This window comes from Microcaecilia unicolor, chromosome 11 (genome assembly GCF_901765095.1).
Source record: "Microcaecilia unicolor chromosome 11, aMicUni1.1, whole genome shotgun sequence".
NCBI lineage: Eukaryota > Metazoa > Chordata > Amphibia > Gymnophiona > Siphonopidae > Microcaecilia > Microcaecilia unicolor.
This window is the reverse complement of record NC_044041.1, coordinates 72752145-72770020: the sequence shown is the minus strand read 5'-3', so window position 1 is coordinate 72770020 and position 17876 is coordinate 72752145. Positions and strand designations below refer to the sequence as shown.

Genomic DNA, 17876 nt, shown 5'->3' with positions numbered 1-17876 from the left:
CGTAAAAACATTCCAGACAAGTTGTACCTAAAAATGAGGAATTTTTCCAGTCCATTTAATAGCGGTCTATGGACTTGTCCTTTAGGAATCTATCTAACCCCTTTTTAAACTCCGTCAAGCTAACCGCCCGTACCACGTTCTCCGGCAATGAATTCCAGAGTCTAATTACACGTTGGGTGAAGAAAAATTTTCTCCGATTCGTTTTAAATTTACCACACTGTAGCTTCAACTCATGCCCTCTAGTCCTAGTATTTTTGGATAGCGTGAACAGTCGCTTCACATCCACCCGATCCATTCCACTCATTATTTTATACACTTCTATCATATCTCCCCTCAGCCGTCTCTTCTCCAAGCTGAAAAGCCCTAGCCTTCTCAGCCTCTCTTCATAGGAAAGTCGTCCCATCCCCACTATCATTTTCGTCGCCCTTCGCTGTACCTTTTCCAATTCTACTATATCTTTTTTGAGATACGGAGACCAGTACTGAACACAATACTCCAGGTGCGGTCGCACCATGGAGCGATACAACGGCATTATAACATCCGCACACCTGGACTCCATACCCTTCTTAATAACACCCAACATTCTATTCGCTTTCCTAGCCGCAGCAGCACACTGAGCAGAAGGTTTCAGCGTATCATCGACGACGACACCCAGATCCCTTTCTTGATCCGTAACTCCTAACGCGGAACCTTGCAAGACGTAGCTATAATTCGGGTTCCTCTTACCCACATGCATCACTTTGCACTTGTCAACATTGAACTTCATCTGCCACTTGCACGCCCATTCTCCCAGTCTCGCAAGGTCCTCCTGTAATCGTTCACATTCCTCCTGCGACTTGACGACCCTGAATAATTTTGTGTCATCGGCGAATTTAATTACCTCACTAGTTATTCCCATCTCTAGGTCATTTATAAATACATTAAAAAGCAACGGACCCAGCACAGACCCCTGCGGGACCCCACTAACTACCCTCCTCCACTGAGAATACTGGCCACGCAATCCTACTCTCTGCTTCCTATCTTTCAACCAGTTCTTAATCCATAATAATACCCTACCTCCGATTCCATGACTCTGCAATTTCTTCAGGAGTCTTTCGTGCGGCACTTTGTCAAACGCCTTCTGAAAGTCCAGATATACAATATCAACCGGCTCCCCATTGTCCACATGTTTGCTTACCCCCTCAAAAAAATGCATTAGATTGGTGAGGCAAGACTTCCCTTCACTAAATCCGTGCTGACTTTGTCTCATCAGTCCATGTTTTTGTATATGCTCTGCAATTTTATTCTTAATAATAGCCTCCACCATCTTGCCCGGCACCGACGTCAGACTCACCGGTCTATAATTTCCCGGATCTCCTCTGGAACCCTTCTTAAAAATCGGAGTAACATTGGCTACCCTCCAGTCTTCCGGTATTACACTCGATTTTAGGGACAGATTGCATATTTCTAACAGTAGCTCCGCAAGTTCATTTTTTAGTTCTATTAATACTCTGGGATGAATACCATCAGGTCCCGGTGATTTACTACTCTTCAGCTTGCTGAACTGACCCATTACATCCTCCAAGGTTACAGAGAATTTGTTTAGTTTCTCCGATTCCCCCGCTTCAAATATTCTTTCCGGCACCGGTGTCCCCCCCAAATCCTCCTCAGTGAAGACCGAAGCAAAGAATTCGTTTAATTTCTCCGCTACGGCTTTGTCCTCCTTGATCGCCCCTTTAACACCATTTTCGTCCAGCGGCCCAACCGACTCTTTGGCCGGTTTCCTGCTTTTAATGTATCTAAAAAAGTTTTACTATGTATTTTTGCTTCCAACGCTAATTTCTTCTCAAAGTCCTTTTTTGCCCTCCTTATCTCCGCTTTGCATTTGGCTTGGCATTCCTTATGATCTGTCCTGTTACTTTCAGTTGGTTCTCTTCTCCACTTTCTGAAGGATTGTTTTTTGGCTCTAATGATTTCCTTTATCTTACTGTTTAGCCACGCCGGCTGACGTTTAGTCTTTTTTCCCTTTTTTCTAATACGTGGAATATATTTGTCCTGAACCTCCAGGATGGCGTTTTTAAACAGCATCCACGCCTGATGCAAGTTTTTTACTCTGCGAGCTGCTCCTTTCAGTCTTTTTTTCACCATTTTTCTCATTTTGTCGTAATCACCTTTTCTATAGTTAAACGCTAGCGTACTTGATTTCCTAGTTTCACTTCCTTCAATGCCAATATCAAAACCGATCATATTATGATCACTGTTATCAAGCGGCCCTCGTATCGTTACCCCCTGCACTAGATCATGAGCACCACTAAGGACTAAGTCTAGTATTTTTCCTTCTCTTGTCGGCTCCTGAACTAGCTGTTCCATGAAGCTGTCCTTGATTTCATCAAGAAATCTTATGTCCCTTGCGTGTACAGATGTTACATTACCCCAGTCTATATGCGGGTAATTGAAATCCCCCATTATTATTGTGTTGCCCAGTTTGTTTGCGTCCCTGATTTCCTTTAACATTTCCGCATCCGTCTGTTCGTCCTGGCCAGGCGGACGGTAGTACACTCCTATCACTATCCTTTTCCCCTTTGCACATGGAATTTCAATCCACAGTGATTCCAAGGAGTGTTTTGCTTCCTGCAGAATTTTCAATCTATTTGATTCAAGGCTCTCGTTAATATACAATGCTACCCCTCCACCAATCCGATTCACCCTATCACTACGATATAATTTGTACCCCGGTATGACAGTGTCCCACTGGTTATCCTCCTTCCACCAGGTCTCAGAGATGCCTATTATATCTAATTTTTCATTTAGTGCAATATATTCTAACTCCCCCATCTTATTTCTTAGGCTCCTGGCATTCGCATATAGACATTTCAAACTATGTTTGTTGTTCCTAAGTACATCATGCTTAGTACTTGACAGTATTAATTGGCAATCTTTTGTCTGATTTTTATTGTTATTTAAAGATACCCGATCTACTACAATCTCTTTTGCAACCTCACTATCAGGATACTCTATCTTCCCTGTTATGGTGATATCTTTGAAAGATACCTTATCCCGAACCATGCTCTTTTGAGCGACTGTCGGCCTTCCCCCCATTTCTAGTTTAAAAGCTGCTCTATCTCCTTCTTAAACGCCGATGCCAGCAGCCTGGTCCCACTCTGGTTAAGATGGAGCCCATCCTTTCGGAATAGGCTCCCCCTTCCCCAGAATGTTGCCCAGTTCCTAACAAATCTAAAGCCCTCCTCCCTGCACCATCGTCTCATCCACGCATTGAGACTCTGGAGCTCTGCCTGTCTCTTGGGCCCTGCGCGTGGCACAGGTAGCATTTCAGAAAATGCTACTCTGGAGGATCTGGATTTCAGCTTTCTACCTAAGAGCCTAAATTTTGCTTCCAGAACCTCTCTCCCACATTTTCCTATGTCATTGGTACCCACATGTACCAAGACAGCGGACTCCTCCCCAGCACTATCTAGAATCCTATCTAGGTGACACGTGAGGTCCGCCACCTTCGCACCAGGCAGGCAAGTCACCAGGCGATCCTCACGTCCACCAGCCACCCAGCTATCTATATGCCTAATGATCGAATCACCAAGTACAACAGCTGTCCTAACCTTTCCCTCCCGGGCAACATTTGGAGATATATCCTCGGTGCGAAAGGATAATACATCCCCTGGTGGGCAGGTCCTGGCTACAGGAGTACTTCCTACTTCACCAGGGTGATGCTCTCCTTCTAGGAGACCTCCCTCCTCCAAGGTAGCACAGGGGCTACCTGACTGGAGGTGGGACTTCTCTACAACATCCCTGTAGGTCTCCTCTATGTACCTCTCTGTCTCCCTCAGCTCCATCAAGTCTGCTACTCTAGCCTCAAGGGAACGGACACGTTCTCTGAGAGCTAGGAGCTCTTTGCATCGGGCACACACATATGACACCTCACCAATTGGGAGATAATCATACATGTGACACTCAATGCAAAAGACTGGATAGCACCCCTCTCGCTGCTGGACTGCTGACTCCATCTTAGTGTTTTTTGAGTTTTTACCTGTCTGTGGTAAAACTTCACACAGTATCAAAATACCTCTAATATGTAGTCATGCCAGCCGAGGAAACTAACTGTGCTCAGCTCACAAGAGACAGAGTGAACATAAAATAAAACTTCATCCTTAAAAGATAATATTGGATGAATGCATGAAGGTGAATATGAATTCCTGTGAATGGAATCAATTTGATTTACAATAAATCCAGATACTACTCCCTCATATATATAACAAAAAATTATTTAAGTGGAATGGAATTATTTGACTGTACTGGTAAACAGAAAGAAATACTCTATTGCATTCTAATCTCCTTTGCACCAAAGGATATAATTCAGATCAAACATTTATCTCTGATCAACTATCTCAGATCAAATATTTATTTCAGATCAAATATTAAGGTTTCCTTGCTTACAGTCACTTAAATCTACCTAGCCTTTATATAGCTTATAGGATTTAAACACTCTTAAACTGAAATTTACCCTTTTCTATTCTTCATAAACTTCAAGTAATCCTGAAATATTCAGATCCTTTTCTCACTAGAGAAACTTCAATCGCCACCAATCTCTTTTCACTTATATTTTCTCATTTGCCACAATCAGGCACTCTTTTATAACTTCAGTCAACAAACACAGGAAGTCACAGCTGGATGTCTCTCTTGGCAAAGGACAGCTCTCACTCTGTTCACTTCCCGGGCAGATTTCTTAACAGAAGCTGATCATCCAATCAGAGAGCTCTATTTGAATGCAGATTAACATACAGACACTCATGGGAATGTTTAGTGAAAAACACCGGACTAATTTGCATATGATTTAAACAAATCTGAGCATATGACAACCAAGTACAGACTCCCAGCACCTGAATTCTGCAATTAGATTTAAGGCAAATACTTTTAAAACTTATTTTTAGCACTTTTAAAATTTCAGGTTCTCTTTAATTTGAATGCTGTTTCAAGCTCTGAAACTCACCCTGACTGAGGAGCTAGCCCCAAACTGAAGCATAAATAGCAATCTGGTTGTATTCTCATGTAACTTGAAGAGTGTGCCTGCCTCAATTAATACTGCTCCTTTGCATGAAAAGGGGAGGGCAGCGGAAATAGGAGAATCACAAGTTCAGGTGAAAGATTTTGCAAGTGAGCAGACGGACGGCATCAGCACGGCCCTGGTAAATCCCCACACCCAGCAACACAGCATAACCAATGATTGTACTGGACAATACACAATCTTCACTTCCTCTGACCCTCACGATGCCTGACCCACAACTACCTCATTCAACCACAACATAACCTTGCATTTGTTATCAACCGACCGGCGAATGCCTTTGCAGTATTATGTAAGCCACATTGAGCCTGCAAATAGGTGGGAAAATATGGGGTACAAATGTAACAAATAATAATAATAAAAGTAGTACCATGTATCTTCCTGAGTGTCCCTTAGTCTTTGTACTTTTTGAAAGAGTAAAAAGATTGTTAACCACCTAGAATTGTAAAATAAATAAACAAATCTATTTGTATTTGCTCATACCTATTCCTTTTCACCTTCATTCTGTGCCTCCTTGTTCCTAATTCTCCTTTCCATAATATCACACATTTTAGATACAGGAGAATCCAGCTAACCTATCTTCTATAATCTAGCCTTTATATAATAAATTCTGTGCAAGAAGGCAAAGCCCTTAAGCCTCAGATTTGCATTAAATTCTGCACCAGTTACCATCAGATTGGACTACCACATGCATCTCCCATTTTTTAAAAATAATTTTTATTAAACCACAGTATCCATATATCATATAGCAACATTAAAACACAACAATCTTTAAAACAGAAAATTCCAACAATAACTTTGTATAATATCCCATCTTTCTGTGGTTATATGTATCTCCCATATTTACCTCAAAGTGTGCAATGGTTGTACCATTTTCTATTTTTAAATAAAAGGCTTTTGTCCTTTTGGCTTTTGAATGAACAGTTATGTCCCCTCTTATTGTTCCAGAGAAGCAAAAACCAGGGAGTCCCTCTACAACAATCCAAGAGAACCAGAAAGGTTCACACACAACCTTCAGGCAGGAAGTTATAGTGCAACACGCTGGATAATCAGCAGGAGGATGTGTCTGAGGACGACGAGAACTGCAATACTCCAAAGAAAAACGCTGCCATAATCTATAATCTATATGTGACCCCTGAAGCAGGCAGTAGGCCCGCTGAAACACAGACCTGTGTCAGGCAGGGACAGACTGAGAGTACTCTGGGTGCCCCTGCCGTGCTGCTGCCACCCTGCCACTCCGCTATGCTGCTGCTGTCACCACCACTGCCCCCAACCCTGCTGTGCTGACCCCCACCGTTCTGTCCCCCCCACCACCACCACCACCTTGAAGGGCCTTGGTGGTCTAGTGGCTTTGGCTTCTTCAGGGGCAGGAAATAAATCCCCTCTTTCTTAACCACCTGCTACCTCTACTCTGCCCAGCGTGGCGCCGTGTACAGTGATACAACCAGGGAGAATAGCGGCAGCGGCCACTAGATCACCAGGGCCCCATGGGGGCTCTAGTGTGTGGCGGCGGACAACCAGGCAGAGTCTCTGGGACCTCAGGCACTACCCGGTTGCCCGAATGGTCAGTCCACCCCTGGTGTTGGATCTCCATTGTTGGTGCTACAATAAAGGCGTTTTATCCATAAGTCCCTGCCTGAAGGTCATGTGTCATTCTCTACTTTTCTGGTTCCCCTGTTATTGTTCCCCATAATCGTAACTCTGGTGAAGGTGTTACCTTATTTCACAGCTGCAAACAAGAATATATTGTAAGCACCAAGCTTTGCAACATTAAGGGGTCATTTTACTAAGCTGCTGTAAGCAATAATGCATGCTTACCGCAGCCAAAAATGCCTTACCACAGGACGTGCTCAGGCGTCCCACGGTAATTTTTGCATGTGCGCGCTGAGGACGGGTCTGGGACAGAGAGTGGGGCGTGTTCTATGCTAATCGGTTAGCGCAGCTATATTGCCGCATGCCAACTATTAGCACGTGGTTAGAGTGTGAGCCCTTACCACCTACAAAATAGGTGGCAGTAGGAGCTCACGCGCTAATGACCATGTGCTAATGGGAAAATTAGAACATGGTCATTGTTTGTTTGGTTTTTTTGTACCCCGCGCTTTTCCACTCATGGCAGGCTCAATGTGGCTTAGGTACTTATTTGTACCTGAGGCAATGGAGGGTTAAGTGACTTACCCAGAGTCACAAGGAGCTGCCTGTGCCTGCAGTGGGAATCAAACCCAGTTTCCCAGGACCAAAGTCCACCACTCTAACCACTAGGCCACTCTGCCACTCCTAACAGTGAAAATAGAAAACTAGGCCATTTTACCCCTGCGATAGATAAAATATATCCTTAGGGCATGGGAATGACCCACGTAAAAACACGCTAAGGCCACTTTTTACCCTGGTTTGCTAAAAGAGCCCCTGATGCATTAATCATACACATTAAAGGTCTGTACCTGCATATGGGACAAAGCCATTGGTATAAACTGTTTCCAGTGCTGGATGGTTACTGGGAAAGGGCATGACCCCACTGAAACCGTTTGTTAACGGAGTGACCAGCCCTGGCAGTGCCGCAGTGCCAATGACTGGTGGTGCATGTAGCCCTATGGACCAAAAGATAGAAAAAGACATAGTAGAATAGAAACACACCATAAGGACAATCACACAGCTAGCTCAGAGAGGGCACTGCCATGAGGAAGCTCACACTGCTAACTACTGAGGGTGGTATGCCACTAACCTGATGTAGGTGTGATGGGTGTGGCAGGCGTAGCTGGTAATCCATTCAAGCTAACGGCTCCAATTTGCTGAATGTGACAGGGTGGAAACGCCACACCTGGACTTAGATAGCCACCATGAGAGCTGGAGAGGACAGTGGTTTGTTGCTGCATGAGCTGAAATAACACAGTAAAGCACAGCCACATGAGCCCCACAGGGCACTGAAAGCCAGTCAGCATTCACACTCACCTGCAGGCCTCTAGAGGGCAGCAGCACTTCATCATGTTTAGTATCCATGTCTCAGATAAGTAGTTAGGCCCAGTCAAAGGTTTGTTAGCTTTGAAGTCAATAATATAGTTGGCTTTTGAAGAAAGTGAAACTCAATCCCTCTAAGTCTGATGTCATTATTTTCTCTTGGCATGAGATGGTACAGCTGTATCTCTACCCGCTAACCTGGGGATTCAGACTCCTGTAAGGACTTCTGTTAGGATTCTAGGTGTGACACTGAATAGATGTCTGATCTTTGACCTTCACAATCACATCTCTGATGTGGTGAAGTGGACATTCTTTAGTCTGGGCCATCTCTAAGCAGTCTGACCCCTCCTTAATTACAGATTCCTATGTCTTCTTATTCATTGCCTTGTCATCTCTTGTTTGGACTATTGCAATTTCCTCTACCAAGGAATGAAACTCTCATTGATCAAGAGATTGCAGCTTCTACAAAATGCTTTTATGAAGCTACTTTATGGGGCAAAGACATTTGATCAAGATACTTTTCTCTTGCTAAAAGAACATAGACTCCTGATTTCATGTCGTCTGGTAGGGGTGTGCAGCTCAACAATTTTTGTGTTGTGTAGTTGCCCTTGCTGTTTCCAGTCATTTTTGTTTTGTTCAGGGGTTTCCCCCCCCCCCCCCTATTTTTTCATAAGTGAGCAATATTGTTGAATGTGCATTCTTTTCCCAATCATGTGCAAATGCATGCACTATATACACATACGCACTGGTTCACGTGCAGAGATGTCAAGTTACCCGGTTCCAGGATGGAGATTTTCAGACATTCCTGGATTTCTGACCACCCCATCCTGATTCATAATGGGATCTGCAGCACTGATTTCAATGGACATGATCAGGCACTACAAATCCCACACTGCTTTGGGATGCAAGATTAAAACCAGGACCTTCTGAAAATCTCCAGCCTGGAACTGGGTAACTTGGCGTCTCTGCATGTGTGTTGTGGGAAAGAGTGTGCACTTTTTTGGAAGAATATACACTATTAATGACATGCAACCCCCCCCCCCCCCCCCCCCCAGGTGTTTTAATTTCAGGAGACAGTGACATGAAATAATATGGGAATTGTTGTTGACATTTCCTTTGTTGTTTCAAATGAATACACGTCCTATTGTCTACTGCTCAAGCTCCTCTACAATGCCCACCAGGCTTTCCTTTCAGGTCTACCTCTGTTTCTCTAAAGCTCTCTTCTTTCTTACACACCTTCTCACACTCTTCAATTCTCCCAATGTAATCTTCTCGTAGTTCTATTTCACATCTATGCCTGCCTCAAATGTATGAGACACACATGCCACATGCTTTAGTGTTTTGCCCCCCCCCCCCCCCACACACACTCTTGTTGGTACAACCATTCTCAGAACCTCATTCAAGAAATGTAAATCAGTTTTGAAGACCTACTTCTCTCAAGCTTTCCCCAATGTTTTATCCACTACTCTCGGCTTCTGTGGGGCTGTGGGTCACTGACGTGCGGTGTGTCCTTATCTCATTGCCCTTCCTCCCTGTAGTATTATTAGCCTACTTTTGTTGAGTGTTCTCCCTGCCCCCTCTCCCATTATAGTTGTTTTTAATTTTGTATTCTAGGCCTCTTTTTGTGATAGACCCCTGTCTTTATCCCCATTAATGACTTACTCTGTAAACTGCTTAGATTGGTTATAGACTTGTAGTATATCAAATAAAAGCAAAATGTGAAATGAAATAAAAATATTGAGACAGCTCCATCTCTGTTTCCTATTCCCCAGAGCAATCTGTTAATGGCTTATCATCAGGAGTATGCACTTAGCTTGGTTCATGTAAGACTGAGTGCCCAGGTGTAGGGGCCACATGACACTCACCGCCTGAGCATATGCGCTGTATGGGCTGAAGTTCAGTGTGAGTGATGGAGTGAAAATCCCCAGTTGTCCAACCATTTGCTGCATCCTACGCAGGGTCCTCTCTTTATCTGTGTCAGCAAACTTCACTACCAGACTGGATGAAGCACCCTATGAAGAAAGAAGAGTACAACATTCACTGTTACACCCATGGCCCCAAACTTCACTATATTCGTGGATATTTGCAACAAAGACAGCAAGCTCACACAACCATAGCACATGACAAAATAACTCCCCAAAGTCAAATCACTACTGAAGCACACTTGAGAACACAGGTTACACTGGTGAAGACGATGACATCCCCAGACTCTGCCATGCCCAGATATTTGGGGAGACTAACTTACTGGCATTGTCTGACTGCCATGCAGGGCCTGTATCGCAGCCTGAGCCTCGGCATGGGAAGAAAACTTCACAAAGGCACAGCCTGTGAAAAGATAAATGGAGAAGGTGAGACACAGCCCCAGAAACCGATGCATAGACACTACAAACATCCAACTATCACAGGGACAGCAGATGTACCACACAAGATTTAAGTAATCCAGACAGAGAGACGGCAGGTAAGTAATCAAGCAGGGGACTGGCCAATGGATCAATGTCATACATCACAACATGTGGATGAATAATGCTCCTCTGACACCACACTTTACAACTTCTAACTGAATACAAAAATCCTCAAGCACACAGAACAGCTGAGCCCTGGGGGACCGCTTGGCGTTCCTCCGAGGGCCCCATGGAGAGAAGGGGAGTGGTGAAGAAAGGGGATTAGGAGGGGACCAAGGGATGTGAAATCTTCAGACTCTGGCTGGAAATTGGTCTAAGCATCAACATCAGATTCCCAACCATAGATCTGAAGGGAGAGAAAGAGAGAGAGAAAGAGAGAGAGAGAGAGAGAGAGAGGAGACTCACACCTTTACTGTTTCCATCGGGTCCGCGCAGCACAGTGCACTCATCAATGACACCAAAAGACTCAAAGAGGCGCAGAAGGTCATCCTCGGACTGCTGCTTATTTAACATCCCCACAAACAACTTCCTGTCTCCTACAGTTAAACATAGAACCATCAATCGACCTTCAATCCGCACCCAGGCGCAGGATTCCAGAACGACTTCACACAAGTACAAGCGTCAGAACACCATGACACACCGCTAGCAAAGGAGCACAGTCATCAAAACTCCCTAACACACTACAGGGAAATGCAGGCATACACAGACCAACCTGACTTACTGCTGATCAAAGGTACAGCCATCAGAGCTACCTCCAGTGCAGCCAGGCTACAGCTTTTCTGAGTCGACCAATGCTGGCATCCGCCATGCTCTGTTTTTGTGCATGTGCTAAGTGCCAGTGTTAGGAGGCACAGGAAAGTTGCTGCTGATTGCCGAGCTGCATTGGAGGGAGTTCTGGGTGCCTTTGAGGAGATCTTCAGCCGCAGCAAGGTGCTGGGTGGGTCAGAGCCCAATGTGGGTGGGTCCCTGCTCACCCAGTCCCACCTGTGGCTTTTCGCCACTTCTTCACCATGTTACTTCCATAATGGGCCTGGGCTTCTCTAACACCTTACTGTTAGTCTGGTAGCATGATGGGTCTCAGAGACTAAGATGCCTAAAGCTTAAACAGGCACTAATAAGGTTAAAAAAGAGAACTCTCCAAGACCTTGGGGCCTATGAGCTGGCTGTCTCGGCTCTGTAGGAAACAGTAAGGGGTGTCAGAGAGCCCAACATCAAACAGATCCAATTGAATATGACGTGTGTCCAGAATTGCAGGGCTGAGATCTGTCCCAGAGTGCAGTGACCTGAATAAGAACAAGTCTGAGAGCGAGAGCAGTGCCCAGGGCAGAGAGGTGCTACCCCTGCCAAGTACAGTCCAGGACGAGCTCTTCAAGCAACTTTGGAAATCAGCCTTACACCCGAGGTACGCAGAGGCTAACAAAGAGATTCCAGGATACACAAATTGCAAGTGACAAAAACACAATGCGCACATACACTCTGAGGCCAGGATACACAATGGCTGATGAACGATGCAAACCAACCGCAGGGAACACAGATGCTGACACATATACACTCCAAGCTACTAAAGCTGACAAAGTACCACCGAGTGTACACAGGGATTCATACATATGCTCACATACAATACTGGATATACACAGGTCTGTACAGTATTCCTGATCTGGAAAGAGAATCATAGTGCCCAGGTCACAGTCTAGTTAGTGACAGCTAAAGTGGGTCCATTGTTGAGTTAGAATTAAATTAAAAAAAAATTAAAAACCATGACTGCCTTCCTCACATCTTATTGGAAAGATTCTTGTAATAGAGGCTGATACCCAGTGCACAGATGCATATTATCCCGCTGGCATCCAGGGCATATTCAGGTAGATACTCCCAGTCCCCAAGCCTAGGGTAGTTAAATGTTTAGATCAGAGATTTTCAACCCAGTCCTTGGGGCACACCCAGCCAGTCAGGATTTCCAAGATATTCCCACTGAATTCAATGGGGATATCCTAAAAACCCTGACAGGTTGGATGTGCCTCAAGGCCTGGGATGAAAACCTCTGGTTTAGATATAACACACAGACACTGTCTTACACATACAAATCTGATACATATCATATAGACATGCAAAGTGCCAGTTGCCCACACTGTCCCACACATGTACATACACACACCAACATATATGCAGATGGCCAGTGACTGGAAAGTATTTATGTTCTCAGCTTCCGTGACTAAGTCCTCTAGCTGAGAAACATACTGAGCAGCCAGGTACTCTGTGTCATTTCTCTTCTGATCCTAGACACCCATGGTGGCCTCCACTCCAGGCCAGCCTCTGTATCATGCTCACAGCTGGTAAGTCTGAGAAAACATTTGTGAGGCCTCCCCCACTGACGTGCTGCCTTCCATGTTGTCTTTCTGGCATTTGTTTTTCCCCAGGCACTCCAGCTCTGGCTGATGGGAATTTCCCAAGCTGTCCTGTACCTTATTCCTGGATGCTGAGCTCTGTTGCCAAGGAAACCCATTTGGTAAGGAAAAGCTATCAGTGATGGGCAGGGAGGGAGGGCTGAGGGAGCAGCTCTCCAGATGGAGCCATGCCTGTGTGTAGCAGAGATGCTGTGGACACTGAAGCATCACTACATAGGGGTGTACAGGCTCTACAATGTCATGTTCAGTTTCCTGTGTCAGCTCTTATTGTTTTGTTTCATGTTATACATTTTCATTTTGTTTTGTTTTTATAAATTTTTGTTTAAAGACAAATTTGTTAATTAAAAGGTGGCTACAGCTGCTGCTCCAAACAAACAAAAAAACACCCCCAGCTTGTTCATGACTATAAAAAACTAATCAGTGGTGACTTTAACCTACTGTATGACCCTACCATAGACAGAAGCTCCAAAACAAGATCCCACAAATCACAATCCTGGAAAGAACTTTCCACTATGATACACCTGGTCCGGGCGATATTCAAAATGATTAAAGCGGGCAGCAGAGGCTCCTGCCTGCTTACATCACTTGTCTGTGGCTAATCACCGATATTCAGCAGCACTTAACCGATTAGAACTGCTGAATATTCGTGGTTAGCACCTGTGCCGAAGCCAGCTAACTTGTGGCGTTCTGGAGGCGGAGCTGGCACTTATGTGGTTAAATGCGATATCCAGCCCTTAACCGCATAAGAGAACTGCTCAAATTGGGCTGCATAAACAGCAGTCCTATCTCTAAGTGGTTCAGCTTATGTGATCAAGGGCAGTTAACCACATAAATTTAATGACCAACCTAAAACCAGATATTCAATGCTGGTGTCAGGACATGGCCTGGCACTGAATACCCAGGAATTCAGCTGGTGGAGAACATAAAAATGTTGACCGCCACTGGCTGAATATCGGCCAGGGTATGTTTAACTGATGCTTGGATATTATTGCATCCAATTGACAGGGATTACATATTTTATTCAAATCCTCACGATTCTTATTCAAGAATTGATTTCTTTCTAATTTCCCAAAACTTATTATCCTATATTTTACATTCAAAAATCATACCAATAATACTCTCTGACCATGCTCCTATTACTCAGAGATTAGACCTGAATTTGGTAAATCAAGCTCTGCTCAATGGATATATAACAACACTCTTTTACTCGATAATGACTTTATTGCTCATATCGAAAACTTTACAAATAATTTTTTACAACATAATCTGACCAATCAGTATGATATAACACTCCTCTGGGAAACTTACAAAGTAACCCTAAGAGGTGAAATATTAAGCTTTTCCTCATGGAAGAAAAAGAAAGATTTTTAGAATTATATACTTATGAGCATAAAATCAAATCACTAGATAATCAATACCAAATCTCATATTCCAATGAGATTTTCTTGGAACTAATTCATACCAGATATAACTATAATAAGATAGTATACAAGTTGACCATGATTTATTTGTCCAAAAGTCTGGTCATTACTTTGGAGACAATAAAGCTGGCAGAATACTTGCTCAGTTTCTCAGAAGCATACAAAAAAAGCAACATGACTCCAATGCAAATGTTATCCATAAACAGAAAGACATTGAACTAAAATTTGTCAAATTTTTAAAAAACTATTTCAATCAGAGTGTTCCCATAGGGAACAAACTGTACAACAATTTTTACAAAAGCTGTCTGATTCTACTTTAACATTTAGTCAGCAAAAATGATAGGAGAAAAACTTTCTACTACAATTATTCATATAATTAAATCCCTCCTGAACAACAAAGCTCTAGGCCCTGATGGCTATGCTTCAGAATTCTACAAAACTTTCCAAAATCTCCTTTCCACTCTATTGGTTCCACTTTATAATACGTTATACTCGAGGAGTCATGTGATGCAGTGAGCAGAGCAGGACGCATTTGTCTGAGGCTGCTCGGAGGTCCCTCTGAAATTCACCCCTTTACAGCTTGTTCATACTAGCACACAGTACATAACCGCAGCAATCCCATATTACCCTGCATGGAGTGGTGGCCGGCAATCCCCCATGATGAGGTACAGGCCCCTGGAGGACAAAATGTCGGATCCTGCTGTAACTGCGGGGATGACACGCTCAGAGGACTTAACCGCAGACATCACCGCGACAGTAGTGCAAGCTTTGGTGCCGTGATTCATGCAACTTTCTGAGCAAATGATCGCTGTTCAGCAATTGCTTTCTGATATTTCTTCATGCGCAGCAGAACTAGAGGTATGTGTATCGGAGCTGGAAGATACCACTAACAGCATGATTTGGAAGTACTTAATGTAAGGTGAAGGACCACACAGCCAAGTTGAGGATCTAGAGACCTGCTCTCGGCAAGAGAACCTCTGGTCATAGGTTTTCCAGAGACAATGCCTGAGGCGCGGCTTGTAAGAGTCTTGGGGATTGGATGACAGTTCAGTTTCCTGTGCCGTGTAGGGAGTGACCCTATTGTTTGGAGTGTGCACATTGACTGGGCCATTGCAAAGATGGGGCAGTGTGTCCTCACCCGGTTATTTCAAATTTCCACAGTTACTCCCAGAAAGCTGAGTTGCTGCACCAGTATAAGCAGAACAGAAACAGTGTCAAATATGAAGATAATTTAATCAGGATATTTCAAGATTACTCAGCTGCACTGACTGAATGCCAGAGGGTCTTTACCCCTATTTGTGCATCATTGTCAGAACAGAACTTTCGCTTCATGTCACTCTACCCGGCATGGTGTCTGTGGATGGCAGTTGGAAGTTCTTCACAACTGTCCCAGAGGCACAGGACTGGCTCAATTCTGTGGAACATCCAGCTGATTGAACAGAGCTTGTTCGCTGGTATTTGCCTGCCATTCTGTTTTGAGTTCTGCGCTTGGCACAACACCATGGGACTAGAGGTGTTGGCTTTCCTTTTGCCTCTCTTTTGAACTAGGGGCAGAACATTTTTGGACTCTTCTCAGTACAGTCCATTGCTATTATAAAGAAGTCTGGTTTTACATCTTTGTTGTTGCTATTGATCTTATAGTACTGAGTATGCTTGGGGGTGATTGAGACGAGGGGGGGGGGGGGTCTCTGCTGCATTGCTAACGTGATCAGATTTCCTCATTCAAGGTTTTGCACTGAGGGAGGTATGCTTACCGTTACCAATAGGGTGTTGGGAGGTTTTGGGAGGGGGGATGGATGTATGTGGTTGTGAGGCAAAGGAGGTTGGTTGAGAGGCTGGGGGGAGGTGGGGGGGGGGAGGAGTGGGCGGGGGATGGTTTGCTCCTGTGAGGGGTGGCTCCACCTTTCTGTATGGTATTTCTGTACGATATCCAACTTTGTTGTCCTGGGCTTTGGTGGGGGCTGGGCACTATTGCATGTATGCTTTTAGGCTGGTTGTTTTCCTCCATGTCTCTTCACACTGTCCGCCCCTAGCAGTAGAATAGTTACTTGGAACGTGGGAGGCATCTCTTCTCTGATAAAACACACAAAAATATTATCTATATTAAAAGGGTTGGTGTGGACATTGCATGCCTACAAGAGACACACCTCATGGATATGGAACACCAGAAGCTTCAGCGGGCATGGGTGAGTGATGTATTTTTCACTTCTTCAGGCAGATGGAAGGGGGATGGCTGTTCTAATTTATAGATCCCTGGCTTGTATGGCCACGGTCCTCCTGAGAGAGAAGACAGACAGATATTTGGTGCTTAAACTCTGGCTGCAGGGGAGGGAGATTTATTTGTTGACAATATATGGCTCCAGGCCTTTCGATAAGAACTTCTACCCCTCCCTCTTGAAGCGTCTCTTACCTTATCAGGATAAACCCCCTATACTGCTTGGGGATCTGAATCTCCTTGCGGACCCCAAATTGGATAGTAATGTCACACCACAACAAGGGACTCACTCTTAGATGGGTTGTGGAGTTCTTTCTTCAATCTGTACTTCATTAGATCTCGTAGATGCCTGGCATGTGCTTCACCTGGCTGACCTTGACTACACCCATAGATCCCAGGCTCACGACACCTTCTTACATCTATATTCTCGTATCGTCCACATTATTTCCCTCGGTTAGCGAGGTGGTTATTGGCACTGAATCAGTTTCTGATCACTCGGCAATCTGGATAGACCTAGAGGCAGCTTCTCATTTCCACACAGTAACAAGGTTGTATTTCCCTAGTTATCTGGCTCACAATAAAGGCTTACTTAATTTCCCAATGGGAAGACTTTTTGTCACTCAATCAACAAACAATATGCTGATCAACTCAAGCTCTTCTGATGCACTGCTAGATCAGTGATTAATGGAGACATCATAGCCTATATGGTCGCACAATGTTAGAAGGTAGCTGCGAGCATGAGAAACTTAGAAGCTCAGTTGCAATGAGCCAAGCATGAGTACATCCTCCCAAACTAAAGAAATGTATCTATCCACACAGGTCACACTTAATTCTCTTATTCAAGAACAAACCCAAAGAAGCTTAATTTTTCACACATATAGATTTCATACTTATGGGAATAAGTCAGGTAAAATGTTGGCCTGGGTAGTAAAATCTTGAGGGGGTTATATAACTATCGGGGCACATAGTTAATCAACTGGATCAAATTGCCCTGCTCTTTTATGATCATTTCCAAGCTCTGTATGCGGCGAGGCCTGAGGGAAATCCAGGGGTCATTGAAAATTTTCTTGACAGGATGGCACCTTCTCAATTATCAGACTCGAATCTTCAAGTTCTGAACAAGCCGCTATAAGCTAAAGAGCTTCAGCAGGCTATTAAAAAAATTGAAACCTTACTTGGCTCCAGGTGCGAATGGATTCTCTGGTGAGTACTATAAACTTGTGCAACTTCAGGTCCTAGGCCTTTTACTGTCTTACTATCAAGTTGGTGATTGTTCAGGGTACCTTCCCACTACATGAAAATGTTGCCTTGATAACCTTACTCCCTAAACCGGGGAAAACCCATTAGGACGTCGATTCCTATCATCCCATCTCTTTACTGAATGTCGATATTAAGCTTTTGGCACAGATACTGGCCACTTGCTTAGCTACT

General features: G+C 44.2%; 1 protein-coding gene across 12 annotated transcripts in view; it reads right to left on the bottom strand.

The window, feature by feature from the left end:
* The window catches only part of CELF5 (CUGBP Elav-like family member 5), a 125475-nt gene that overhangs the window by 10953 nt on the left and 96646 nt on the right, over positions 1–17876 (bottom strand). For 7 of the 12 annotated variants that reach the window (XM_030217841.1, XM_030217839.1, XM_030217843.1 and 4 more), the window contains exons 4-8: positions 10815–10943; positions 10251–10330; positions 9871–10017; positions 7773–7926; positions 7492–7638 (exon numbers count right to left, since the gene is read on the bottom strand). In XM_030217841.1, coding sequence (XP_030073701.1) covers positions 7492–7638; positions 7773–7926; positions 9871–10017; positions 10251–10330; positions 10815–10943 — 657 coding nt within the window. Of the gene's footprint in view, positions 1–7491; positions 7639–7768; positions 7927–9870; positions 10018–10250; positions 10331–10814; positions 10944–17876 lie in introns of all 12 variants that reach the window. The other 5 variants (XM_030217840.1, XM_030217844.1, XM_030217849.1 and 2 more) reach the window with 2 other exon arrangements.